Raw genomic sequence first — 26,382 nt, 5'->3', positions numbered from 1 at the left:
TTTTATTACATTTACTGACCTACGACAGGGCTGTAGATTCCTCGTGGTGGAAGCTGCAGCATCAGTTGAGAAGTAGATGCAGCAAGCAATAAGAGCAAAACGAAAGCAGAGGATGCGATAACCATGATGAACACCTCACGGTCCAAAAGCTTGTGCCCCGCTGCGATGTACAGCAGGAATTTATATTAGATGGAAAGTAGAACACTCGGAATTGCACGATCATTAACGTCAGAATGAAAGACCGCTAAAATTTCGATAGGGAGGAGAGAAAAAGAATTCAAGATCATTATATTTGGCTTTCATATTGACCTGATACTTTTCCAACATTTTACTCCCGTTACTGATCAGTGAAATATCATGGACCAAAATATTAATTCTTTGTTTTTAACAATTTGCAATCTTTACATTTTAAAAGTGGAATTTTGTGAGGAAAAGAAACAATATATTCAAGTATTTAATTACTTATTTAACAGTAAAGCTCAATACCATTACAGATATTGCGATAACAAAACACACACACATGATAATAATTAAAGTGGGGGAGTTTTAAAAAATGAACCACGATCCACCCCTCTTTGGCGCCGAATTGCTATTCGTCTTTTGGCCTGAGTTTTTAGTGGTGGAAGCCTTAGCGTGTTTCACTGGGACATTCTTGCCAGTTGAACATCTGGGACAATTTCCGCTTCCGTACCCGTTTCCGTTCCAATACCCGTTGTTTCCATTTCCGTGATTTCCATGGTTCCCATTTCGTGGTTTCCATTCCCGTTTCCACTATTCCCGTTGTTTCCATTGTTTCCGTTGGGTCCAAAGTGGAAGTGATTGTGTACAGCGCTTGGATTGCTAAAACTCTGCCAGCCGCCGATTCCTGAGGTTCCCCAAAATCCAAAATAGCTGGCAGGCCGAATTTTTTCCCACAAGCCGAAAATCCTTCCGTTTTGTTTGGTGGCCCTTGCAGTTCTTGAGATAGCTGAAGCAATTTAACATTTTCTATTTAGGAAAAAATCGAGTAAAGCTTGCTTCAAAATTACAAGAGGTTTCGGGATTATATATGGCTACATGCCAATGACAGTATCGTAAATCAGAGAGACGTAGCACGCGTTTGGCGGGCTCCACACGGCAGGTGTTTCGTTTTTTTAACAGAGAGTAGGATTATAGTTTTACAGACACAGAGATTTTTCATATGAGATAATCCTGCTTTAATGTTATTCGAATAATTAAATATTAAGGAATGTTGGCCATAAAGGCTGCATTAATTAGAATGATGACAGTATTATTTTAGAGAAAAAACGTTCAAAATTCCTTTTTTTCTTTTAACGTAATGGCGTAATTTAAACATACCTTAAACTCGACATCGCCGCACAAGCTGTAAGTGCAGAAGGAGCCCTTGATCTTAAGTACAACATTGCCAGCTGCATCCTTAATGCTGAAATGAGGAGTCCAGATGCTCCAGTTCTGTTCCACAGTTCCGACCAAGGTTCCAGGAGGTGCGGTCACTTCCACGCTCTACAAGGAAAGACATTTTTAAAACAAAAAGAACAAGACCAGAGTATCAAATGAATAATAAAACAAATTTTGATGATCATTTAGCTAATAATCAGGGTTTTAAGTTTGCATGAATCTTAATTTTCTCTTTTGATATAAAAATTGGCTAGTATTTCCAATGCTGCTATAAGATTAAGTTCAACTTAAAATTATTCTGTCGATCAAAGAACACCATTATTTGGAAATTTTCGTTCCATTCTGTAATTAAAAATTATATTTCTGTCATAATTTTAAGAAATTAAATTATATATCTCTCTCATGCTTAACCATTTAATAAAAATTTTAAATGGGCATTCTTTAGAGGTGGTAATTTAGACTTCTTTCAAACGCATAAGAGTAATAAATTGCATTTTTAAAAAAGGAAAATGGTTTTAAATAAAATCCGAACCTGTAACCAGCATGGGCAACAACAGCTCTGGCAAGCGAACGGACGGTGAAGATGAATGACCATATTTCCAAAGTTATCATATATTTTCATGTCGAAGGGCCTGTTGGGGCCGCAGCAGTTCCTCACAAGGCATCCGCTGCTCTCTTTGGCGCTGTAGACCTTCTGACCCATGCTGTTCTTGATCGAGTACTTGTTTGCCGTTTCAAAGCCGGTCATAGCTACACGAAATTTAGAATTATTTTGGATATAGAAACTCTTCATTCTTGAATATAGAAAAACTTGATTTATCATATACATCCATATCAATTCCTAGCGGAGCCAAGATTACAATGGTGATAAAGGTCACTTGATGTGCTTTAAAAATTTGAGGGTCCTTTTGACGGGACTTGTGAGATAGATTGTTAAGATATTTACATTTAATTTTAAATGTTTCCTTTTTTTGAATCGTGTTAAAAGCGTACCTTCAAGCAGCTCTACTTTCTGGTGAACGAGGAGCTGGTCAATCATGGTCAGATATTCCAATCCCGGAGGGCAGTTTGGTGGGCCTTGGGGAGCTTGCATCCAATTTTCACCACCTGAAACATGATCCAGTTTTCTATTTTTAGACCATTTGCCGATATCGCGAGCAGAAAACTTACTGAGTCGATATCACAAATACAAAGATCAGTCGTCAACTTATAACCTAGTTTTTATATGTACAGAGAGTCTCAAAGAATTATGAACGAAGAGTCAGGAACTTTAAGGGGTATGATATAGTCTTTTTAGAAAACAGCAAGGCCGCCGGATTCGATGGCGTTGATGGCCATGTCGGGAATGAACTGGCTTTCCGTGATGTACGGACTGCTGCACTGTGCCAGCATTTTCACCCACAACATGCTGTCCTTCCGTTCCATCGGCGCAAAATCCTTCGGGCGATTCACCTTCCGCAGATAACGTTGGTTCACCCTGACAAACAAGAGACGATTGAAGGGTTCAAATTTGCTTTTGTCATAGGAAATCTTGGAAAAGCTCTGTAATCCCTAAGATCTTTATCCTTGAAGATCAAGAATTGACCATGATTATTGTAATCAATTGTTGTTTGGTGAAATTGATATTGCTAGTGAATAAAAAATCGATCAAATTTCAAAAGCAATCCAGAGATAAACATGTTTGTAAGATCAATTTTAAGGATTTTACATAGGCGAACGACAAGAAATAAATGTTCTAAAAAGCTCAGGCATTTTAATCATTATTAGCCAAATTTTTGTTCAGAGACCAAGTTAAATCCAACAATCGTTTTTTTTTCATTGGAAATTTTTCTGTGCGCAGGTAAATCCTTTGTGATTCAGTAAAATGATCAAAATTCTAACCGTTAAATCAAACACAGACTGGAAAACGTCAAAATTATGATAACGAGGAGATAAGCTACGAGAAATATGGAAAATTTAACCTTGTCACAAATAAAAAAGAAATTATTTCAGCTAAAATATTTTAGTGTTTTTTCTCCAATGAAGAAAGCAAATTTGTTTTTTTTTAGATGGACATGCTTGTACCTGGAGTAGCCGCCACGCAGTTCGAGCAATACCCTGGACCACATGCGTCTGATGACCATTCGCCTGGCCCTGGGGCGCATGTACTGGAAGGTGGTTTGGCCGCCGAGCAGCGGCTGCCTCTCGCTTTGGTACCCGTCCATCGTGGACGCCGGAGCGGTTCTCCGCGAGAGAAACTACACGGGTATTGACTGCGTCCGCCGGCAATCAAGTCAATATTAGTCCATTGAAAAGATAATGGCAGCCAAGGTCCGAAGAATAGCGGCAGTCGGGCAAAAATGTTATCAGTGCTAATAAAAGAGCACATCCAGCCAGGTGAGCGTACAACCGTCGAGTGCGGGGAAAATAATAATAATAATGCAGCCGATCGGGCGTCATTCTAATTAATATGGTGAAAGACGCCAGGATCGTGTGCACTTATGAGTGTGGGTTATTGTTTCACACGTGACACGCGGCCGCGGAAGGTAATGATGCAAGTTGTTACACTGCCTGCGGCGATAGATAACTCTTCATTTTCATTGCAAAGTGGACGCGTGCAAACCCGCTATTTGCATGTTGTGAATAAACTTGTTTGTTGCGGATTAGTAACGACGTCATGCGCTCACGAGAAAGGTGAAGCCCGTTTGCAAAAGATGCATATTGTTTAAATGGATTTTTAAAGACGTAGTTGTTCGTCGAAAAACTTTATATATATATATATATATATATATATATATATATTTAATAATATTAATTTTTTAAGAATTTGAACAAGGAAAGGAACTGAAACGGACCTAAGAAAATTTCCCTCCCTTTTGCAGAAGATGTTAATTGTCAACTTGTGTGTGCAGTCAGCAGTTTTGAGCCTGTCCTCACAACGCCGCAAGGTGTCTAGTATATCATAGAAAGGAAAAAAACAATAAAAGAAAACAACTTCAGTGGCGCGCGGAGCCACAATGCGACCGTGAACCATGAATATATAATAAGCAGCTTCTCTGTCACCATTCATCAGTCGTAATCGTCATAAAGCCAATTAACCGACCAATCAAACAATCCCTCCCTGCTAGACGGAATAGAAGGAATTACTCCAATGCCAGCCTATCAGCACGGTGGAATAGGTTATCACTTTTCAAACAAAAGTATTAGAAGTCTTCTAATTCTTTCATGAACCAAATACGTCAAACGAAACCAGCATTATTTGTTTTTCACACTTAATTTAAAGTAGTGTAAATATAGGTGACACAAAAAACCAATTCTGTCGCTTGTTTTCAATTCTTATGTTACAATAATTACTTATGTGACTCACTAGTTTGCAAAAAAATGCTCACTTTGGAGCATGGTCAGCTGGCAGTAAATACTTATTATCGTGTTAATACCTAAATAGATTTATTAATCAATTGTAACAATGATCTATGATATGTACGCTTTATACTTTAATTTAAATGTTGGATGACTTTTGAAAAGGTATTCAACAAAGTCTCTAATAATTCTAAATTACGGGCGATTTTATATTTTCGTGCATTATATATTTTACCAGAACACCGTTCTAACAGTTATTTTCAATTAAAACACTGTTCGAAGCTCGCACTGTCTAAGCCATTTAGAATTTATGGCAACGCCAGCTTCATTTTCTAATTTGCATGTAACTGCAGTTACTGTTTGAAAATCATTAATAACCATTTATTTTAATTAATCAAAGAGTTATTAATATTTTCAGTTGTGAGTTCCTCCGCAACAAGGAAATATATCATTGTCACCGAAATAGCCACTATATTTGCTCAATAAAAGAAATGGGTAAAAATTCTCACGGCCATGCAGGTTTGTTTTAATCGAAGAGAAATGGAGAAAGGGCTTAAAGTCACGTACACTCGTGAATTTATGTCTGCGCAGAAACATTATTTTTATTTAAAGGAATTGTTTGAATAAAATTAATTAAAATTTGGCTAGTATTGCCAAATATGTTTATTTCTTGGAAACATTTAAAACTGTTCACAGCTGTGACAGTCATATATTAATTCATCAAACCATACAAAATCAGAAAAATCAGTTTTATTACTTGATAGTACTTTATGGTTATATCATCTATCTACAATGGAAATATGAGACATTTTACTGGCCAAAGTTTCGACGTTTTTTGGTTACGTTGGCTTAGACAAAAATATATGACTCATAATCACCCCGTAAATACTTTAGCTGCTTAGGGAAGGTCGAGACGAGTCTAACGGTGGGAAATTTTTTCAATTGTGATGGTTAAAACTCGAGATTTTGGAGTTTAAACTGTTGGATCAACACAAAAATCACTATATTTTTTGACTTTCCGAATTTTGCACACTCGAAATCTCGGGTTTTAACCATTAAAATTGCTAATATTAACACCGTTGGACTAATCTCCACCTCCCCTGACCAGCTAATGGGCTTAGAGGTGCTTTCCTTCCATCCCTAATTGTAAGTGGTAATACAAAAAAAAACTTCAAAAAAAGTAAAAACACAAAACTAATGTATTAACTTGTGTTTTTACTTTTAAAATATATTTGTCTGTATTAATTTTAAAATAAGGGACGTAGTGGTAGTTAAGAAGTAGTGTTGGGTAATTTAAACTATGTTAAAGCCCAGAGGAAGCATGCTAAAATATTTTTTTCAAAATTAAAGCAATGGGGTTAAAAGGGAATGAGGGTTATTACCCCCTAAACACTTTGGCTGGTTAGTGGAGGTTGGGTCAACTCTAACGGTGGGTAGTTTATGCATTTCTGATGGTTAGCACCCGAGATTTAGAGTTGCAAAGAACCTGAAAAATCAAAAATGTGTGGTATTTTTTTTTTTTTGAAAATTTGGAAGAATTTTTCAAAACAAAATATAAAATAACACTGAAATTTTCAGTCTGGGTGTTTGTGTACCCAGATCGCGGGGCGCACAACGAGACGTGCTATTTTAAGGAATTGAGTTAATCAAGTGTCGGCGGGCGGCCAGTCCTGCGGCCGGTCTGGTGGCCGGCCCGGCGGCCCACTTGGGCCGCTGCCCACCGGGCCATTGCCCGATTCGCCCGATGGGCTATCCGGGCCTGCTGACAATGTGAGTTGCTTGCCACTTTTTCCCCGCCAATCGACAAGTCATTATTTGTGATTTATTACGTTATTCAAACCGATATTCCTAAGAGGGAAGAAATTGAAAAAGGTGAAATGAACAAAAAATACGTAATTTTATTGACGCGTTTATTCAGTACAACAGCCTTGCAATACACAAAACAAATACATATTTAATTTTTTTATTATAAACTACAATCACACCTATCAATTGGTTCTTGATACATCTAGGTCCGGTTTACAATTGGGAAAAAAATAAGCATGTAAGTATTTTGCATTTCCAATGCCCGACAAATATCACCTTTAAAAGTTTGCGAGCCTAATAATATGAATCGTAGTCTAGTCCACGACCGTAATAATTGCTATCATAGTGTGGATAGTTCCAGTTATTTCTGTCTGCCCATCGATTTCCCCAGTCTTCAAACCCTGAATGCAGATCACGACCGTAATAATTATTTCTGTTCATTTGACAAGGAGGCGGAGGTGGGGGCTGACATCTACCAGAAGAGCATTGGCTGCACGAATTACAGCACGAACAACAGCTGTTGCAAGACTCACATGCAGGCCCATTTCTAGAACATCCACATCCTCCAGGGTTATTTCCCCAGCCAGGGTGACCACCACCTCCAGGGTTACCACCCCCTCCAGGATTATTACCCCAACCAGGGTGACCACCCCCTCCGGGATTACTGCCTCCCCCAGGGTTATAACCCCCTCCGGGATAATTACCCCATCCAGGGTAACCACCCCCTCCAGGGGGATTGCCTCCTCCAGGGTTATTGCCCCATCCAGGGTAACCACCCCCTCCGGGATTATTGCCTCCCCCAGGGTTATAACCCCCTCTGGGATAGTTGCCATCTCCAGGGTAACCACCCCCTCCGGGATTACTGCCTCCTCCAGGGTTATAACCCCCTCCAGGGATATTACCCCCTCCTGGGGTATCACCCTCACCTGGGTTATTACCCCCTCCTGGGTTATTATCCCCTCCAGGGTTATTACCGCCAGGTGAAGGACCATTTCCTGACGGGGGTCTTCTTTTGTAGTTGTAGTCAGCCCATTGTTGAAATTCTGCCGCAAACTTTTCAGCTTGTGTCTTTTCTGATGGCGAAGCTCTATTTGAGGGTCTAATTCTTGGTGGGAAATCAGCCTTTAGGTAATGCCTGATTCCCGCATTTTGCTGGCTTGGTTTTTCAGTAAACGGGACTGAAATAGAATAGAGAATGTAACCATCAGAAAAAATATTTTTTCTCATCACATAATTCAAAGCCATTTCAAATAGATTGAGAAAAAAACGGCTATTTGTATCAAATTTTTTCTTAACTGAGTTAACAATGTTGCAAAATACTCACGTGTAACAACATCTTCGACGACGCTGTTGTTTTGATGGACGTTGTTGACGTCAGTGCAGACGACAGTGTTGAAAATAAGAGCAACTGCTACGATTATGGGCAAATCCATATCTAAATTGATTTTCTGGCGCTGTTATGAGCCCTAGAATATTGCATAAAAAATAAAATAGTATCCAGTGCCAAGTTAAATGATAAGCTTACCATCGTTGTCAACCCTTGGGAGCTGCTTCTCAAAGAATAAAACGAGCTTTGGTGAGAAGGAGAACGAGAAGGGATTTTCGCCGCCTCTTTTCCACTTCCATTCTCACTGGTTCCCTTCTTTTAGCGAATATTCACAGAGGAGTGGTAGAAAGGAGTAGGGAAAAATGGTAAAAAAATCCCTCGGACTCTGGCAGCAAGTGGGTGTTCTGTATTTTTTTTTTACCAAAATTAATTTGATGTGAAATTTAGCACTCACCAATTCATATGTTTTCTTCATAGAATAGAATATCTTTAATGGCTCACGACATGGTGTTACTAGTAATTTTTTCGCCCCAATGTATACTTTCTGTCATTAAAATTGTAATATATTGTTCCTTTTTTAATCTATTAACATTTTGAAGTAATTTTTTAAATCTGCAATTGAAACTGAAATTTTAAGTGGCTTTGCTTTTTTGTGTCCAGATTGGTGCACTGAAAATAAATTTATACGGCTCTCGACTCTCGAATCCTTAATATGCATTTAGTTTATTCAAACTTTTCTCAGATTTCGTAAATCCTAGGAAGCGTTTCCTGACTTGGTTGCATTCCCATCTTTGAAAGGCCAGTTTGCGACCGTGAGCTGGCAGGCACAATCAATATCCGACTCAAAAACGATCGCCGGTGGGAGCGGTTTCGGCAAACAAGCCTCTTGGTTCAGGGTTGTCGTCAAAAGTTGAACGACCTGACGTCCGATTTCAAGGACAAAAGAGACACGGAATTTTTCTTTTGCCCTTATGGCAAATGCGTCGCAGGAGGTAGGATTTTTTTGCTTTTTAAAATGCTGTTTTTTGTGTGATTTTTCTGGTTATTATTTGAAAATTTTCGAGATAAATTTCCGCAAGTTTTAAATAAATTCCGCCTTTTCATTTTTAATTTCTTTTGCTAAAATCTGATTGTCTAGTAAATTGTCATTTTATTTTGTGTAAGGAAAGTAAATTATTTTGCAAAATCAAACAAATAACTTAAGGGAGAATACATAATGGAAAATACTTTATTTTATAACGTTCTACACTTTTTATTCTTCATATCAGCACATTCTTACAAACAATTACACAATAATCGACTCCTTTAACGGAAGCAGCCTTGAGCAATAAATCGATGAATATTTCAGAAATAATAAGCTTGCTCCTTTTCATTTCAAACGCATCCACAGTAATTTCCATTGCAAAAAACTTTCCCGCCGCCACAAAGAAGCCCCCCAATATCGTCATTATCGTTGCCATTATTATTCCAGGAATCCCCAAAATCATCGTAATCACCCCAGTTATTCCACGAACCCGACGAACCCGACGAGCCCCAAGAGCCCCAGTTATTATAGCTATATTGGTCATCAAATGGATTGCTCATAAAACTACATTGCACCCTCGGAGGAGGCGATGGATATCCGCAGGGTGAAACTCCAAAGAAGTTATTTCTGTTGCAACCCCAAGCAGGGGGACGTCCAAATGGCGGCCTTGAAGGTCTTCCGCCACAGCCACCTGGCCTCCATCCACCGAAGTTAGGCCTGCCGAATCCAGGTCTTCCAAATCCGGGTCTCCCGAATCCGTTGCCTGGAATATTAAGATTGCAGTAGTTTAATTTTCAAAATGAAAGAGGCTATGATAGCACGGTCCATAAATTAAATTTAGCAGCTGCTTTAAATAAATTTTTGGAGTGAAATATATATTTAATTTTCAATTTTAGCATCAAACAATTCAACATGAGCATCTTGTTTAAAAGCGTTTTCAGACTTATTCACCTCCGTGTCCGTTGTTGCAGTTGTTGCCATTGTTCCAGTTGTTGCCATTGCCGTTGTTGCAATTGCAGCCTTGGCTGCCGCCACCACCGCCGCCGCCGCCTGGGCTGCCACCGCCGCCTCCGCCTGGGCTGCCGCCACCTGGGCCGCCACCGCCGCCGCCTGGGCCGCCGCCGCCTCCACCTGGGCCGCCGCCGCCGCCTCCTGGGCCACCGCCGCCGCCGCCTCCTGGGCCGCCGCCGCCTCCACCTGGGCCGCCGCCGCCTCCACCTGGGCCGCCACCGCCGCCTGGGCCGCCGCCACCTCCTCCTGGGCCACCACCGCCGCCTGGGCCGCCGCCGCCTCCTCCTGGGCCACCGCCGCCTCCACCTGGGCCGCCGCCGCCGCCTGGGCCACCACCGCCGCCGCCCGGGCCGCCGCCGCCTCCTCCTGGGCCACCACCGCCTCCTGGGCCGCCGCCGCCTCCACCTGGGCCGCCGCCGCCTCCTCCTGGGCCACCACCGCCGCCTCCTGGGCCGCCGCCGCCGCCTGGGCCGCCGCCGCCTCCACCTGGGCCGCCGCCGCCGCCGCCGCCTTGCCTGCCGGTGCCACCTGCCTTGCCAGTGTTGCCAGGGTTCGTGTCAAGTGCAGAGACTCCGGAGAATATGTCAGGATCGATTTCAATGGTTTCACCATCTGCTTGTCGAGCTCTCCTGCGATGTGATCCTCCTGTGCCGAGGTTGATTCTTGAGCCCATTCCACCGCCTTGCTGAGCGGTATTTAGCTCTGCGTGAAAGTCGTTAATTTGCTCATCAGCGGTCAATCGTTTGTAATTGTATTCATTGCTGGGCCATGCATTTTTGAACCAACCTGCAGATCTAGACAATGCCTCTTGATCACCATTATCAATGGCATCAGAGTGCCCTGAAAGAATGTTTTTGTTTCTATTTAGTTCTGGCAAGGTAATAATTGCATGTTGGTACAAAAATACATGTTTTAGACGAATTTAAATAAAATATGTTTAACTTTTGAGCAGAATATCAAAGTAGGAAGTAACGAAAAAATTTAGAGCACTAGATATATAGTAAAAATAAATGAGTAACTTACGTGTACTTGATTCGCCATGCACGTGGAATACTAGTATGCTCGCTAAGAGCGATAGAGTGAGAGCTTTCAACGCCACCCCCATCATCGGGGCGCGCTGTGGCGAACTCAGAGCGAAAGATCGGCAGAAGCGAGAGAAATAGAAAGTGAAACAGGCAGCTGCTTTTATATCTTGCTCTTCGTTCATTTCTTCCAAAGCAGAATTCGGGAGGACAAAAAAGCAAAGAAGAGGGGAACCAAAGAAATACGCGAGGAAAAGGATCCTCCGCCCATTCTTCAAAAGTCAACTCCCTCCCAAATTCTTTTTTGATTTGATTTTATCGCTGTGATTTTTCACCACTCGTTAAAAGTTTATGAGACTTAAATTTTTCATTCAAATGAAATAATCTGAATAAATCAGCCACTTATTTTTGGAAATTGGTATTTAAGAAATTTTTAAAAACGTTAAATTGGGTGATGCTCACCGACAAAACATTTTAAAACACACGCAAATAGTCTTGCCTGATGTTTTCCACTAAAAATTGCATAATTATGCTACAAAATTTTAAAAACTTTAAATTTTCACTAGAGGGAAGCATTTCTAACGTTTAAGACAAGTTCGTTTATATCATCATTATTTATAATTTATTTTATTCTCCTCACTAAAGAGGAAACTTTCATATTCTGGCATTTTAATCGTTTTTTAATTTATATTTTTTGAAAGTACAATTAGGGCAACCTCCAAATGGAGTTAAAAGTCCTGTGATCCTTTGGCTATCTCAAATTTTCTGGAAGTTGACTTAATTTAAGTATCTCTATTTATATATTGAAACATTTAAACTCTAACAAGTTTTAAATAAATAATTAAATAGGCCTTTCTATTCAATGTCTATTGTTCCCACTATTCCCATTCATTTCATTTGGTCCAAATGCGATCCAGAAGTGGTTTTGCACGTGATGATGCGAGTAAGGCGGGAGTGGTGCAGGTCGTTGATACGGTTTGAACAGAAGATTCCAGTGCAATCCTTTCTCGAGATGCGCTCCGAGAGGCACGTTTACGGCGCTGACTTGGTGAACAAATTCCGTTCCTGAAATTTCATCATTTGACACAGTAAGATAACGAAAATATTAAATATTTAAATAAAAAAAAAAACACATTAGAGCTGGACATGTTTATTTTTAATTTTCAGTGGCTCTAAAAACAATAGAAAATATTTTAATTTACAATTTTTGATCGTTTCTATATATTTTTTCGTTGCTTTTGGTTATTGATCTTCCTATTCACTTTTACTTAAGAATGAGGTATAACATTTATTTCAAAAATTTGATTGACTCGAGGAAGAACACCATATTATATGGAAATCTAAATACTATTGGGAAGTTGAGTAATCTGTTCTTTCTTTTTGAGAGAAGGTTGATTGGCCACAATTTTCAATAAGTAGTCGTGAAGTACAGTATTGGCATTTCCTGAATAAATTACAAGAAACTTATTAATTGTACCACCTTATTGCAATTTTGCAAACTTCATATTATTAATGGAATGAAAATGTAGGCAACTTGGTGAGCACACCGATCATGCGTATTGCATACTGTACTCATTATTGCACGAATTTGCAGTCTTAACATAAAATACAATGTTAGGTACGATCAACATGAAAATATTTTATATAAAGTTCAATAGCACCTCCCACGTAATATTAATGACATCCTAATGATTGATGCGTTGTAAAAATTTAATTAATGATCGGAATTTATGTCCCTTTGATCTACAGTGAGATATTGCTTTAGGAACGCCTTCTTGCTGCATGTTTGTTATTTGCTGCGGAAGAGTGGAAAAACCGGTTAAAGCATGAAATGATTTAAATATTTTATAGCAAGCGCATTGGATTGACGCCTGAGCTCTGCCCTTTTCGTGAGGGCGATAGACTCGCCTTTTTCTAGAAAAAAAATCTACCGCACGTGGCCCGAACGGCTAGAGAGGATTTTTTGTTCATAGCGAACCGCCGTCCACACACTTGATTGCCTTGAATCTGAGCTGATGATGAAAGTCACATAAATTTAAGCTCTCACAAATGAATTTCTAATTTGTCAGCTGGGCACGTGCGCATGGTTATGCGTAAGTTTTATTACATTTACTGACCTACGACAGGGCTGTAGATTCCTCGTGGTGGAAGCTGCAGCATCAGTTGAGGAGTAGCTAGCAATGAGAGCAAAACGAAAGCTGAGGATGCGATAATCATGATGAACACCTCACGGTCCGAAAGCTTGTGCCCCGCTGCGATGTACAGCAGGATTTTATATTAGATGGAAAGTAGAACACTCTCGGACTCGAACGAACATTAACGTGAGAATGAAAGACAGCTAAAATTTCGATAAGGAGGTGAGAAAAAGAATTCAAGATTATCATATTTTGGTTTCATATTGACCTGATGGTTTTTAATTCCATTATTGATCAGCGAAATATCACAGTCCAAAATTAATTCACTGTTTTTAACAATTAACAGCTTTTACATATTAAAAGTGGAATTTCGTGAGGAAATGAAACAATATATTCAAGTATTTAATTACTTATTTAACAGTAAAGCTCAATACCATTACAGATATTGCAATAACAAAACACACACATAAAACAAGATAATATTGAAGTAGTGGAGTTTTAAAAAATGAACCACGATCCACCCCTCTTTGGCGCCGAATTGCTCTTCGTCTTTTGGCCTGAGTTTTTAGTGGTGGAAGCCTTAGCGTGTTTCACTGCGACTTTCCTGCCAGTTGAACAGCTGGGACAATTTCCGTACCAGTTTCCGTTCCAATACCCGTTGTTTCCATTTCCGTGATTTCCATGGTTCCCGTTTCCGTGGTTCCCATTTCCGTGATTTCCATTCCCGTTTCCACTATTCCCGTTGTTTCCATTGTTTCCGTTGGGTCCAAAGTGGAAGTGATTGTGTACGGCGGTTGGATTAGTGAAACTCGGCCAGCCTGAAGTTCCCCAAAATCCAAAATAGCTGGCAGGCCGAATTTTTTCCCACAAGCCGAAAATCCTTCCGTTTTGTTTGGTGGCCCGTGCAGTTCTTGAGATAGCTGGAACAATTTAACATTTTCTATTTAGGAAAAAATACACAGCATTGGGAATTCGAGTAAAGCTTTTGTTTCAAATTTCTCACACAAAATTACAAGAGGTTTCGGGATGATATATATGACTACATGCAAACGACAGCATCGTAAATCAGACAGACGTAGCACGCGTTTGGCAGGCCCCACACGGCGGGTGTTCCGCTTTTTAACAGAGAGTAGAATTATAGTTTTACAGGAATTAGAGATTTTTCATATGAGATAATCCTGCTTTAATGTTATTCGTGATTCTTGATTATTCTTTAGTCGCCTTAAGTTTCAATCGAAATTTTTCAGCACTGCATTAAGACGTCTGTTAAAATGAAATAACTAATAATGTTTGCAGTATTTTTATAGTTATGCATTTTGTATGCCCGTTTTTTAATTTTTTGAATTGTTTAACATTTTACTACATAAATTTATTATGTAGGATTCAACAAATACGCACGTCTGTCTATTTCTGCTGTTTGATTTCTTGAAAATGATGCTTAATTTTAAAAATGTATGCTCCACGTAACAAATAATAGCTAAATTGTCGACACAATAACAAATAATAACTTAATAATCTATTTACGCTGTGTCAGTGGCGATTGCCTGTAACTTCTGACAAAGGGTTGACTTTTAATTGTTCTATCATTTGTGAAGCAATTTTTGGAGCACTTTCGAATTTGTGTTTTTTGTGAGCAGTTACTGGCAATCGTCGCTACCACAACTTTATGCAGAGTAAAGCAATACAAAAGTTTGTATCTTTAATTGCAATGCTATTTTATGTTTAAAAATTTGCTGGGTTGCCGTTTAAATTATTGAGAACATCAGTCCCCAAGTTTGCATGCTATTCAAGCAGTGTCTCCCTACTGTAAAACCACGATTTATTTTACAATTTGACGAAAGAGATCGAAATCAAGTGAAAAATCATTTCATATTTGAATAAATTTGGCAAAGACTGAAATTTAACTTTTTCTTGGTCCTGATTTAATTATCATTATTGCACATAGCAGAGATAAACTCTTGCTAAATTTCACAAACGAATCAAGCAATGCAAAATAACCTAAATTGTTTGCCTGTTAAAGCTCTACTTTATTATTTATTCAAAATGGTAAAATAAAAGCCTGAAGCAGGAACTGCATAGCCAAGTAAAATACTTAAATTCGTCCTGGTCCCGGTAAAATTGCGCAACGTTCAACAAACACCCAAATTTTCATTGTCGAATTGATTGTTGACCTTTTCTTGCAACAAGGAAATTCGCGTTTGGTTGTTGAAAGTTACGCAATTTTGCCGGGACCAGGACGAATTTAAGTTTTCACAGACACTAAAGCCATTGTTGAGATTAGGTAAAAGATCGTAATTCTCGAGAACATACTTCAAAGAGAGAAATGATTGGTGCTCGCGTTATCGGAAGAATGGATTCAGTGACTTACTTGCGAAGGGCGCATGGGCACGCTGATTTTCAGGATTTATGGCCATCACTTTGAGAAGAAGCAGAAGAAACGCCGCAAAAGAAAGCTTGACTCTCATGACTCCAGCCTGAGTAGCAGACGTGTGTGTGTGTGAGTTTGTGCGCGCGAGAGCGCGTGAGTAAGGTAAAGAAATTCTTTCCAAAGCTGCCTGACTTGTTTATATAAGTAGAACCCAATTCCCCATTTCACCAAGAATCACCAGCAATTTTAGTGCTTGGATAATATAAAACCCCTCCTGTTCGGTCAGTATGTGCATAGCATTGCCTTGCATAATACTTTCTCGCCAAAACCGACTCCTGGACGCCGGTATTGGCTGCCAACGCTCTTGTGGGGATTTCAATGAGCGAATATCTGTTCGAGAGAAATGGAGGTACACTCTGTGCTTATATAAATACCAAATTCGAATATTGTCCTTCTGAGATATTGCGAAGGATTTTGGCTATTTGCCTGATTTTGTGTCTAAACAATAATAATTTTTCCAATTGTTTAAGAATCATGAAATTCGCAAACGTATGTATTTGAAGTATGGAAATCCCCCGAAGAAATACAAAACTAACTATAAGGCTCATTTCGATTGGCTTGATGCTTACCACTTTTTCCCCGCCTGTCGACAAGTCATTATTTGTGTTTTATTACGTTATTCAAACCGATGTTCTTAAGAGGGAAGAAATTATTTTAACCGCCAAGTATCGCAAAGCAATCGTTTTATTTTGTTATTTTTTCACGAAAAAACCTTAAAGCAAAAATTTGACTTAATTACCCCTTGTTTAAGTAGCAACCTGTGGGTGAAATAATTTATGCACGCCTGATCTGCAATTTAAATCTCGATTCGATTACGCGTGAAGCTATTTATTTCTCGAAAAGCGAGTGTGCGCGTCATAACTGAAACAAGTGGCCCGGTCGCAACACTTTCACATCTCCAGAGCCCAACTGTGCAGTTGAAAGTGGAAAATCTTGCTAATGACATTTTCGAACAGCAAAACCCAGCTTGAACATTGGCAAAAAGTCGGCGGGCAGATTGCGCTTTTTAGTATTCATGTCTCGAACAACACAAGTAAACGATGCATTGAACAGACAGCAACGTTGTAAAAGAAAAAATATCGCGAAGATAACAACAAAAAGCGTGGATTCGTTCAGTTCCAAACTAAAACCTTTATATGTATTCAAAACCAAGTTTTTTTTACAAATTGGTACTGTCCACTATAGAATGGGACGGTTGTGAAAGAAATTAAAGGAGAAACAGAAACCACACGCATTCCTCGCAGGTGTTTCGGCCCAAGGGACCAGGATGAATTATCGTCGTTTGAAATCTTAATAAAAGCCGAAAATATTCTTCTTTGGAGAGGAGGAGGAAAAACCACGCTTCATGCTTCACGCAAAATTTAAAGGAATTTAATTTTTTAACCTTTCTGGCGGCTATAACTGCGATCAAAAACATTTTTTATGGGAAGGGGACGTCGAATAAATTATCAGTGAATGAGGCTCGATTGGTAAAAATTGCTCATGTCCTAGAAAGACTGAAAAATTTATATATTTATGCACTTTCACAACGATCGTACCTTCCAGCAAATCGATGTGCACAAATGATTTTTATCTAGAAACAATTTGTCCCAGCACAGTTAACATCTTTAAACACAGCATTCCGTGTGCATTTACCTGTGATTCGGGCAATTATGAATGTGTTTGAAACTGGTTTCAGGATTAAATTAGTGACCGTTAAATTTAATTTTGTATAGTATTTTCTCTGCACTTTAAGCATTCCACGTTAAAGTGAGATATTTTTAGGGCCGATGAAAAACACATCATTACTTTGTAAGCTCAGGTGATACGAAATTTGAAGGATAACCGGAATGTTTAGGTGGTGTTTGCACAACGCCTAGTTATCGATGCAATACTGTGCCGCCAAACTGACGATGAGCATGCGAGGCATGATGCCATTTTTTACGATCCCATAAATTATTTCCCGGTGCTTTCCAATTTCACCAATACTAAAATTTTCTTTTTAGCTCATTAAATAATGTTCCTGGACTCTTAAATTTTTAATGAATAATCTAAGCTATTATATTTACAGGGCCTAAAAACCTATTTTGGTTTGGGTACATGGAAATTTTCCTTCCAGTTAGAAGATTGTACTTGTAATTGAGATGCCTTGTTCAGCAGAATAAGCACCAGCCAGTGAATTCTCCGGAATTGGCTGGACGTCTGTAGTTTCCAAATAAATCTTTTTTTATAAAAAAATTTCTTTTTGTTACAATGAATGACATTTTGAGCGTGTAAATTTTTGTAAAGGAGGGCAAGTGGCAGGCTGGACAATCAACGATCGATGATTCGAAATTCTCTGCTTTTAATTAATTTTGTTTTGGAAGTAAAGGCGGGGTCGAAACAATCACTGTACAATACAAACGGTGCGCTATTTTCCCGTCTCATAATATTTTTAGTGAGCTATGTCCATCCTTTAATCTTCGCAGAGCTAAGAAATTCTATAATTGAAACTTGATAAAAAAAAAATATCTGCGTACTGTACCCTATTTTTTAATCTTTTGCCTGGATATTTCCAATAAATATCTTGTCAAATTATAATTGAAAAATTATGTACAGAAATATTGATAAAAGAAAATAAACCATTAGCTCAAAGTTAAAAGTATAATTAATATTCCAAACGGCCGGGCGGACTGCTTTAAAATTCAGTCGCTGGCGCTACTGCAATTTATTTGTAGGATTGAAATATGGTTTAGATTTAAGTAGTCAAAGAATATATTTATCAGCTTAATATATAAAAAAGGCACAACAAATTTCACAGGTCGCAGCCGAGATAACGTCGGGCCGAGTTGGCATTTCTCTTGTTGCCTTGATCTTGGCATATTAAACGGGTTTAATTAATTCCGCAATTCTTCTGTGTGCAGCGCGCGAACATATAGGAGGCTTGACAGGTCGAAACATTCGTTGGCCAGTTTGGAAAATCTGGGCTTTCTGCAGTTGGCCAAACCAGCCACGGGCTGCCAAACTCGTTTCGAGCGCTAGAAGTCGGCGCCAATCGATACATTAGTTTTGTTGACGGATAATCTTTAAGGAACACGATTGCTGTCTACGAAAAAATGCTTTGTCAGCTGCGCACTCGAGAGGTTTTACGCCCTTGCTATCGTGTCTGTCTGTCAAATTTTGAGTTATTTCCTACCTGTTGTTTTGTCTTACATCTTGCTCTACACAGGTACTGTACAGAGCCTGAAATATGTGGACTATAGGCAATTCCATTGCACGTGTGCTACGCAGGTAGCATAGATGTGACGTGAGATTAAATGACAAAACGCTGAGTAGTTGTAGTTTTTCAACAATGTATTGCATCAGTTATGTTCATAGAACAGGAATTTAATTATGTGTAGCAAATTATTTATTGCATTCCTTACTAAGAGCAGCGGGGTCCAGATGTGCGATAAAATTGGTTCGCACTGCGCAGATCCAAGATGGCGTCTGAATGTGGGAAACAAAAAGCTCTCTTTGGATTGCCGTACGAGTGTCAAGAGTTTGTTTTTACGATCCAAAAGACACAATTAGTACAAGTAATGCAAATTATGTCACAATGTTGACGAAAACTTGCTTCTTTTCGCGTATTTTCATGTGTGACCGTTTTTCGCGCCATACTCCACCCGACGCCATGACTGCGCGTCGCAGGAATCTGACCTCCGCTGACTAAGAGGATGTAGATACGAGTTATAGAGTAAACAAAAGCCAAGGTTACTCAAGTTTGTTTTCGCAGATAAAATTAATTAGTATTTTCATTAAAAATAAATCTAATTAGTTGCTGTTTCCGTTGCGGTCTGAGCAGCACACTTGTTTTTTCCCGTTCATTACTTGTAGAATTTTATCAGAAAATGTAACTTGGATTTAGGAAAATGTTTCAGTTTAGGTGTATGAAACATCCAAATTTGAAAATAATATTAAGATTAAATCTATTCAACTAATTTTTGCAGGTCAAAGGTCAAGTTGATTTACTTACACGTTGGTGAAGCAGGAAAACTGTTGGTAATGTTTCCTCAGATCAAAAAAAGGGAAAACTATTTAACTAAAAACATTTTAAAACTCAAGTGTCTGTTGAGTAACAGATCTTGAACTTTCTGCTAGAATTGAATACATTCCAATTTGTTGCACAGTCGCGAGCTGGTGACTTGGAGGCACTCTATTTCGGTACTATATAGGCGTTTACAAAAAAGGGGGCCAGCTCCCTACCCACCTAAACATCATTCTCTTATTACTTGGCAAATAAAACTAATACAATTCCCCTCTTTAAGCTCAAAAATTTTCTTAAAAAACCTTATAATTTTAAAATATTTTCTTGTAGTGGGTAAACGAAAGGTAAATAAAACTTTTGCTCTTTCTTCATTGCAAAGCGTTTTATTCAGGCACGATAAAAATAGATCGTTTCATGATTTTTTTTCAGCAGGAAAGCAAGTAAATGAAAATTAGTAAATTATTCACATTTGAAGTTCCACTTGTTGCCAGAACTTGAGGTGAGGCGCACATACGAACCACTTCCTTTCGGCAGGCGCAAGTATCCGTGTTTGTAGTTCTTGATGGTTACCGAGACATTTTCATCGGCGGGATTGATCTCCCACAGGGTGGACTCGTCGTCCGACTTGCTGTACGGCTCATTTGAGCCGTAAACTGCTTTGTTCTTGTGACCCGTCATGTATTTGTCACGTTCGACGTTCCTCAGCTCGTAGTAGGTTTTTCCTCCCAAATTCACGGGTTTCACCCTCCACTTGGCCTCGTCATCGGGCGAGCTGTACCGCTGATACTTGACCGCCAGGAGGAGCCAATTCATGTAAACGAAATTCTTGCCGTCGCCGTCCTCAGTGATGGAGCACTCCTTGTTTTCGATTCCGTCTGCTTGCACCAAATTTGTGCGGAGGATAACCATTAAAAGGATTATCGCTGCGAACGGCATCACCTTCATCTTCAACATTTCTTTGCCTTCACTCTTAAAAATTCCGGACGAAATATTAGCGAAACAGATGAATAGATTAGGAATTGAGGAGAGTGACAAGATGGAGAGATTGGGAAATGATGCATGACAATGGGCGATTCTATAGGCATGACAGTTTTTTTACGAAATAAAAATGAACCATCCAAAATTAAGGGGCAAGAGTCTAGTTTATAATTATTTTGATATTACTTCTGATCCTAATGGTATCTATTTTTTATCTACATTTTCTTTCAAAACCATTATTATAATTTTCTATTCACTCACAATCAGTAAATGATTCTTATATTGCTCATTTAGAAAATAATTTGACACTCGTAAATATTAATGTTTCAGTAAATTGCAAGAGATTTAGATAATCAAAAAAGGAACCGTTTGTATAAAATATTCTGCGTGAGATATGAACATAAAAAATTAAAACGAAATCATATAAATTAGAGGCGAATCGTCACTTTATATATTTCTTAAATATTTATAAACCAAAGAATTTTTACTAACCCAACGCCCTGTCCAGAGTCTCACTTCTCACTGGCAAAATAAGAGAAAAAAGCATGTTATCTTCTCCAATTTCCGTAGCAAATAAGTAGTCAATAAGCTATATCATATTTTTCATAACAATCTTTAACACACAGATAACGCCTTCTTGTTATGTTTATTAAAAACTGCAAAGGAAACCAAATGCCGAGGCTTAATTTGAATGTTCTACTTGAAAAATGGAAAATAACTGGAAGCGAAGAAATAAAATTCAATTAGTTGTTTTTAGTAGTCAGCGCTTTTGTAATTTTTATTAGCGTTTGAATCTCACTCGATGTCATCGACTCCTTAATGTTGAAAATCAGGTCCGAAGAGAGTAGAAAGGTCGGGCAGAGGCAGGATGCCGGGATAAATCAGCTCGTTAGCCGTAGAATCTGCAAAAACAACAAACCGGTCAGCGAAAAAACTGGGGAATTACGTCAATCGAGCATTACCCGCCGCTTAAACTGCCCGCGTTGGCGTAGCTGCCGTTGCCTCCGAAAGCCCCTCCGCACGGCCTACCGTAGCCGCCTTCGTAGCCTCCGTATCCGCCGTACCTGTAGGGGCTGCGCACCGCCCTCACCAGGGTATCATCGTTTGGTACCTCTGGAACCCCTGCACTGACACTATCTGCAAAATAAAATCTTGCTAATGACATTTTCGAAAAGAAAAATCCAGCCTGAACATTGGCAAAAAGTCGGCGGGCAGTTTAATGGTACAGATTGCGCTTTTTAGTATTCATGTCTCGAACAACACAAGTAAACAATGCATTGAACAGACAGCAACGTTGTAAAAGGAATTATATCGCGACGATAACAATAAAAAGCCTGGATTCATTTAAAGATTTTTTCAACAAATTGATACTGTCCACTATAGAATGTGATGTTTGTGAAAGAATTTCAAGGAGAAACAAAAATCAAACACATTCCTCGCAGGTGTTTCGGCCCATAAGACCTCATCAGGTTTAAATTTATCTGATGAATTATCGTCGTTCGAAATCTTAATAAAAGCCGAAAATATTCTTCTTTGGAGAGGAGGAGGAAAAACCCCGCTTCATGCTTCACGCAAAATTTAAAGGAATTTAATTTTTAACCTTTCTGCCGGCTATAACTGTGATCAAAAATATTTTTATGGGAAAGGGACGTCGAATAAATAATCAGTGAATGAGGCTTGATTAGTCAAAACTGCTCATGTCCTAGAAATACTAAAAAATGTATGTACTTTAACTATATTTGTACCTTCCATTACAAAAAAGGGGCCAGCTCCCTATCCACCTATAACATCACTCTCCTATTTCTTGGCAAATAAAAATTAAAACCACAAAACAATATCATTCCCCTCTTTAAGCTCAAAAGTTAATTGAAAAAAACCTATTTTTAAAAAAAAAATATTTTCTTCTAGCGGGTAAAGGAAAGGTAAATAAAACTTTTTCTCATTGTTCATTGCTAAGCGTTTTATTCAAACACGATAAAAATAAATCGTTTTTCTTTCAGCGGGAAATTAAACCATTTATAACTAAATTATTACATTTGAGGTTCCACTTGTTGACAGAACTTGAGGTGAGGCGCATATAGGAACCACTTCCTTTCGGCAGGGCCATGTATCCGTATTTGTAGTTCTTGATGGTTACCGAGACATTTACATCGGCGGGTTCGATCTCCCACAAGGTGGACTCGTCGTCGGACTTTCTATACGGCTTCTTTGAGCCGTAGATTCCTTTGTTCTTGTGACCCGTCAGGTATTCGTTACGTTTGACGTTCTTCAGCTCGTAATAGGTTTTCCCTCCCAATTTCACGGGTTTAATTCTCCACTTGGCCTCTTTATCGGGCGAGCTGTACCGCCGATACTTGCCCGCCAGGAGGATCGAACTCAAGTAAACGAAAGACTTGCCGTCGCCGTCCTCAGTGATGGTACACTCGTTGTTTTCGATTCCATCTGCCTGCACAAAGTTTGTGCGGAGGATAACCATTAAAAGGATTATCGCCGCGAACGGCATCACCTTCATCTTCAACATTTCTTTGCATCCACTCCTTCTAAAAAATCCGGACGAAATATTAGCGAAACAGATTAATGAATTGCAAGATATTTAGATAATCAAAAAAGGAACCGTTTATATAAAATATTCTGCTTGAGATATGAACATAAAAAAATTAAAACGAAATCATAAAAATGAGAGGCGAATCGTCATTTGATTTATTTCTTAATATTTATAAACCAAATAATTTTTACTAACCCAACGTCCAGAGTCTCACTTCTCACTGGCAAAATAAGAGAAAAAAGCATTTTATCTTCTCCAATTTCCGTAGCAAATAAGTTGTCAATAAGCTATATCATATTTTTCATATCAATCTTTAACACAAAGATAACGCCTTCTTGTTATGTTATTAAAAACTGCAAAGGAAGCCAAATGCCAAGGCTTAATTCGAATTTTCTACTTAAAAAATAGAAAATAGCTTGAAGCGATGAAATAAAATTCAATGTATGTAATTTTTAGCAGTAGGCCCTTTTGTATTTTTAGGAGGAAAAAATTCCGCTCCATACTTCACGCAAAATTGAAAGGAATTTAATTTTTAACCTTTCTGGCGGCTATAGCTGCGATCAAAAACATTTTTATGGGAAAGGGACCTCGAATAAATTATCAGTGAATGAGGCTCGATTGGTAAAAATTGCTCATGTCCTAGAAAGACTTAAAAATATATGCACTTTCACTTATAATCGTACCTTCCAGTAAATCGATGTGCACAAATTATTTTATCTAAACAATTTGTCCCAGCATAGTTAACATCTTTAAACACAGCATTCCGTGTGCATTTACCTGTGATTCGAGCAATTATGAGTGTGTTTGAAACTGGTTTCAGGATTAAATCAGTGACCGTTAAATTTAATTTTGTATAGTATTTTCTCCGCACTTTAAGCATTCCACGTTAAAGTGAGATATTTTTAGGGCCGATGAAAAACACATCATTACTTTGTAAGCTCAGGTGATACGAAATTTGAAGGATAACCGGAATGTTTAGGTATGTTGTTTGCACAACGCCTAGTTATCGATGCAATACTGTGCCGCCAAGCAGACGTTGAGCATGCGAGGCATGATGTCATTAAATTTCTTACGAACTCATAAATTATTTCCCAATGCTTCCCAATTTAACCAATAATAAAAGTTTCTTTGAAGCTCATTAAATAATGTTCCTGTCTTTTTGTTACAATGAATGGCATTTTGAGCTGGAAAATCAAAGATCACAGATTCAAAATTCTCTGCTTCTAATTAATTTTGTTTTGGAGGTAAAACACTGCTGTGGAGAGTGATGAGGTCCGCGGGGTCGAAACAATCGCTGTACAATACAAAAGGTGCGCTATTTTCCGTGTCAAAATATAAATCTTTAGAGCTATATTTATGTCCATTGTTTGGTTTATGGTCTATGCAAAGCTAGGAAATTTAAATTTTATAAAAAAAATAACTGCGTGCTGTGTATACCCCCATTTTTTAACCTTTTGCCTGGATATTTCAAAACAATTTCTTGTCAAATTATAGGTTAATTTAATTACAAGTTAAGTTTGTTTCCACAGATGTATAAATATAAAATTAATTAGTTTTTTCAGTTAAACAATCTGATTAGTTGCGGTTTCCGTTGCGGTCTGAGCAGCACACTTGTTTTTTTCCCGTTGATTACATGTAGAAATTTATCAGAAAATGTAACTTGGATTTAGGAAAATGTTTCAGTTTAAACTTTATGCAATGTTAGTTGTTTGAACCATCCAAATTTTAAACTTTTATTCAGATTCAGACGTACCTTTTCAACTATTTTTGCAGGTCAAAGGTCAAGTTGATTTACTTACACATTGGTGAAGCAGGAAAACTGTTAGTAATATTTACTCAGATCAAATAAAGGGAAAACTAAGTAACTAAAAACATTTAAAAAAAAGTGTCTGTTGAGAAACATATCTTGATCTTTCTGCTAGAATTAAATACACTCCTAACTAACTTATTTCTCCTACATATTTTATCTCAAAAATGAATCAACAAAACCCTTATAATTTTTAAATATTTTCTTCTAGTGGGTAAACGAAAGGTAAATAAAACTTTTGCCCTTTCTTCATTGCAAAGCGTTTTATTCAGGAACGATAAAAATAAATCGTTTCATGTTTTTTTTTCAGCAGGAAAGCAGGTAATTGAAAAATAAATTATTTACATTTGAGGTTCCACTTGTTGACAGAACTTGAGGTGAGGCGCATATAGGAGCCACTTCCTTTCGGCAGGGCCATGTATCCGTGTTTGTAGTTCTTGATGGTTACCGGAGAATCTGTATCAGCAGGTTTGATCTCCCACAGGGTGGACTCGTCGTCCGACTTGCTGTACGGCTTCTTTGAGCCGTAGATTCCTTTGTTACTGTGACCCGTCAGGTATTCGTCACGTTTGACGTTCCTCAGCTCGTAATAGGTTTTTCCTCCCAATTTCACGGGTTTAATTCTCCACTTGGCCTCTTTATCGGGCGAGCTGTACCGCTGATACTTGGCCGCCAGGAGGATTGAACTCAAGTAAACGAAAGACTTGCCGTCGCCGTCCTCAGTGATGGAGCACTCCTTGTTTTCGATGTCATCTGCTTGCACAAAGTTTGTGCGGAGGATAATCATTAAAAGGATTATCGCCGCGAACGGCATCACCTTCATCTTCAACATTTCTTTGCCTTCACTCCTCCTAAAAATTCCGGACGAAATATTAGCGAAACAGATGAATAGATAAGGAATAGAGGAGAGTGACAAGATGGAGAGATTGGGAAATGACACATGACAATGGGCGATTCTAGGCATGACAGTTTTCTATACTTTATATAAAAATTAACCATCCAAAATTAAGGGGCAAGAGTTTGGCTTATAATTATTTTGATATTACTTTCAATCCTGCTGAGATCTATTTTTTATCTACATTTTCTTTCAAAAACCATTATTATAATTTTCTATTCTCTCAGTAGATTATCCTTATTGCTCATTTAGAAAACAATTTGACTCTTGTAAATATTAATTTTTCTGCAAATTGCAAGAGATTTAGTTAATAAAAAAGGAAACGTCTGTATTAAATATTTCTGCGTGATATGAATATAAAAAATTAAAGCGAAATCATAAAAATGATGTCACTTGATACATTTCGTAAATATTCATAAGCCCAAGAATTGTTACCAACCTAACGCCCTGTCCTGAGTCAAACTTCTGACTGGCAAAATAAGAGATGAAAGCTTGGTTTAAATCATTTCAGAGAAACAAAAACAGGAAAGCATCTTATCTTCTCCAATATCCGTAGAAAATAAGTTGTCAATAAGCTACATCATATTTTCCATAAAAATAATTAATAAGATAGTGCCTTCTTGTTATGTTATTGAAAACCACAGGCTTTTAATTTGAATTTTCTACTAGAAAAATCAAACAA

General features: G+C 38.4%; 5 protein-coding genes and 1 long non-coding RNA gene across 8 annotated transcripts; all 6 read right to left on the bottom strand.

The window, feature by feature from the left end:
* Window positions 1-613: 613 nt before the first annotated feature.
* On the bottom strand, window positions 614-3,826 carry LOC135943281 (phospholipid scramblase 1-like). The gene is made up of 6 exons (XM_065489742.1): window positions 3,463-3,826; window positions 2,569-2,875; window positions 2,392-2,505; window positions 1,931-2,148; window positions 1,339-1,503; window positions 614-967 (listed from the first exon to the last, which is right to left on the bottom strand). The coding sequence occupies exons 3-6, from the start codon at window positions 2,489-2,491 to the stop codon at window positions 629-631; spliced, it is 822 nt and encodes a 273-aa protein (XP_065345814.1). The 5' UTR covers window positions 2,492-2,505; window positions 2,569-2,875; window positions 3,463-3,826; the 3' UTR covers window positions 614-628.
* Window positions 3,827-6,615: 2,789 nt separating this feature from the next.
* On the bottom strand, window positions 6,616-8,110 carry LOC135942750 (50 kDa spicule matrix protein-like). The gene is made up of 3 exons (XM_065489031.1): window positions 8,069-8,110; window positions 7,868-8,009; window positions 6,616-7,721 (listed from the first exon to the last, which is right to left on the bottom strand). Exons 2-3 carry the CDS (start codon window positions 7,974-7,976, stop codon window positions 6,838-6,840), a joined length of 993 nt encoding a protein of 330 aa, XP_065345103.1. The 5' UTR covers window positions 7,977-8,009; window positions 8,069-8,110; the 3' UTR covers window positions 6,616-6,837.
* Window positions 8,111-9,069: 959 nt separating this feature from the next.
* LOC135944177 (uncharacterized) lies at window positions 9,070-11,089 on the bottom strand. Of its 3 annotated transcripts, XM_065490964.1 has the most exons (4): window positions 10,929-11,085; window positions 10,692-10,745; window positions 9,846-10,607; window positions 9,070-9,657 (listed from the first exon to the last, which is right to left on the bottom strand). In XM_065490964.1, exons 1-4 carry the CDS (start codon window positions 11,011-11,013, stop codon window positions 9,245-9,247), a joined length of 1,314 nt encoding a protein of 437 aa, XP_065347036.1. In that variant the 5' UTR covers window positions 11,014-11,085; the 3' UTR covers window positions 9,070-9,244. The 3 variants fall into 3 exon arrangements, with proteins under 3 accessions (XP_065347036.1, XP_065347035.1, XP_065347038.1); XM_065490963.1 differs by having other exon boundaries at window positions 9,846-10,745; XM_065490966.1 differs by lacking the exon at window positions 10,692-10,745 and having other exon boundaries at window positions 9,304-9,657; window positions 10,929-11,089.
* Window positions 11,090-13,455: 2,366 nt separating this feature from the next.
* LOC135943247 (uncharacterized) lies at window positions 13,456-15,635 on the bottom strand. The gene is made up of 2 exons (XR_010575180.1): window positions 15,431-15,635; window positions 13,456-13,982 (listed from the first exon to the last, which is right to left on the bottom strand). It is a non-coding gene; the product is annotated as an uncharacterized LOC135943247 (long non-coding RNA).
* Window positions 15,636-19,844: 4,209 nt separating this feature from the next.
* LOC135943458 (uncharacterized) lies at window positions 19,845-21,011 on the bottom strand. The gene is made up of 2 exons (XM_065489992.1): window positions 20,946-21,011; window positions 19,845-20,444 (listed from the first exon to the last, which is right to left on the bottom strand). Exon 2 carries the CDS (start codon window positions 20,427-20,429, stop codon window positions 19,935-19,937), a length of 495 nt encoding a protein of 164 aa, XP_065346064.1. The 5' UTR covers window positions 20,430-20,444; window positions 20,946-21,011; the 3' UTR covers window positions 19,845-19,934.
* Window positions 21,012-25,049: 4,038 nt separating this feature from the next.
* On the bottom strand, window positions 25,050-26,176 carry LOC135942969 (uncharacterized). The gene is made up of 2 exons (XM_065489336.1): window positions 26,140-26,176; window positions 25,050-25,656 (listed from the first exon to the last, which is right to left on the bottom strand). Exon 2 carries the CDS (start codon window positions 25,635-25,637, stop codon window positions 25,143-25,145), a length of 495 nt encoding a protein of 164 aa, XP_065345408.1. The 5' UTR covers window positions 25,638-25,656; window positions 26,140-26,176; the 3' UTR covers window positions 25,050-25,142.
* Window positions 26,177-26,382: the final 206 nt, after the last annotated feature.

Source organism: Cloeon dipterum, chromosome 4 (assembly GCF_949628265.1).
Source record: "Cloeon dipterum chromosome 4, ieCloDipt1.1, whole genome shotgun sequence".
In the NCBI taxonomy this organism is placed as follows: Eukaryota; Metazoa; Arthropoda; class Insecta; order Ephemeroptera; family Baetidae; genus Cloeon; species Cloeon dipterum.
The sequence above is the reverse complement of the archived record's forward strand: the minus strand, read 5'-3'. Positions and strand labels throughout refer to the sequence as shown.

Excerpts from the sequence above, each read along its gene's own strand:
- LOC135943281 (XM_065489742.1), bottom strand. The coding sequence starts at position 2,491 with ATGCAAGCTCCCCAAGGCCCACCAAACTGCCCTCCGGGATTGGAATAT. Across the intron at positions 1,504-1,930 it reads GTTGCCCATGCTGGTTACAG|AGCGTGGAAGTGACCGCACC; the intron begins GTTCGGATTTTA and ends CTTTCCTTGTAG. Across the intron at positions 968-1,338 it reads GCGGCGATGTCGAGTTTAAG|CTATCTCAAGAACTGCAAGG; the intron begins GTATGTTTAAAT and ends AAATTGCTTCAG.
- LOC135942750 (XM_065489031.1), bottom strand. The coding sequence starts at position 7,976 with ATGGATTTGCCCATAATCGTAGCAGTTGCTCTTATTTTCAACACTGTC. Across the intron at positions 7,722-7,867 it reads CGTCGAAGATGTTGTTACAC|TCCCGTTTACTGAAAAACCA; the intron begins GTGAGTATTTTG and ends ATTCTATTTCAG.
- LOC135944177 (XM_065490963.1), bottom strand. The coding sequence starts at position 11,013 with ATGATGGGGGTGGCGTTGAAAGCTCTCACTCTATCGCTCTTAGCGAGC. Across the intron at positions 10,746-10,928 it reads GCATGGCGAATCAAGTACAC|GGCACTCTGATGCCATTGAT; the intron begins GTAAGTTACTCA and ends ACATTCTTTCAG. Across the intron at positions 9,658-9,845 it reads CTGCAACAACGGACACGGAG|GCAACGGATTCGGGAGACCC; the intron begins GTGAATAAGTCT and ends TTAATATTCCAG.
- LOC135943458 (XM_065489992.1), bottom strand. The coding sequence starts at position 20,429 with ATGTTGAAGATGAAGGTGATGCCGTTCGCAGCGATAATCCTTTTAATG.
- LOC135942969 (XM_065489336.1), bottom strand. The coding sequence starts at position 25,637 with ATGTTGAAGATGAAGGTGATGCCGTTCGCGGCGATAATCCTTTTAATG.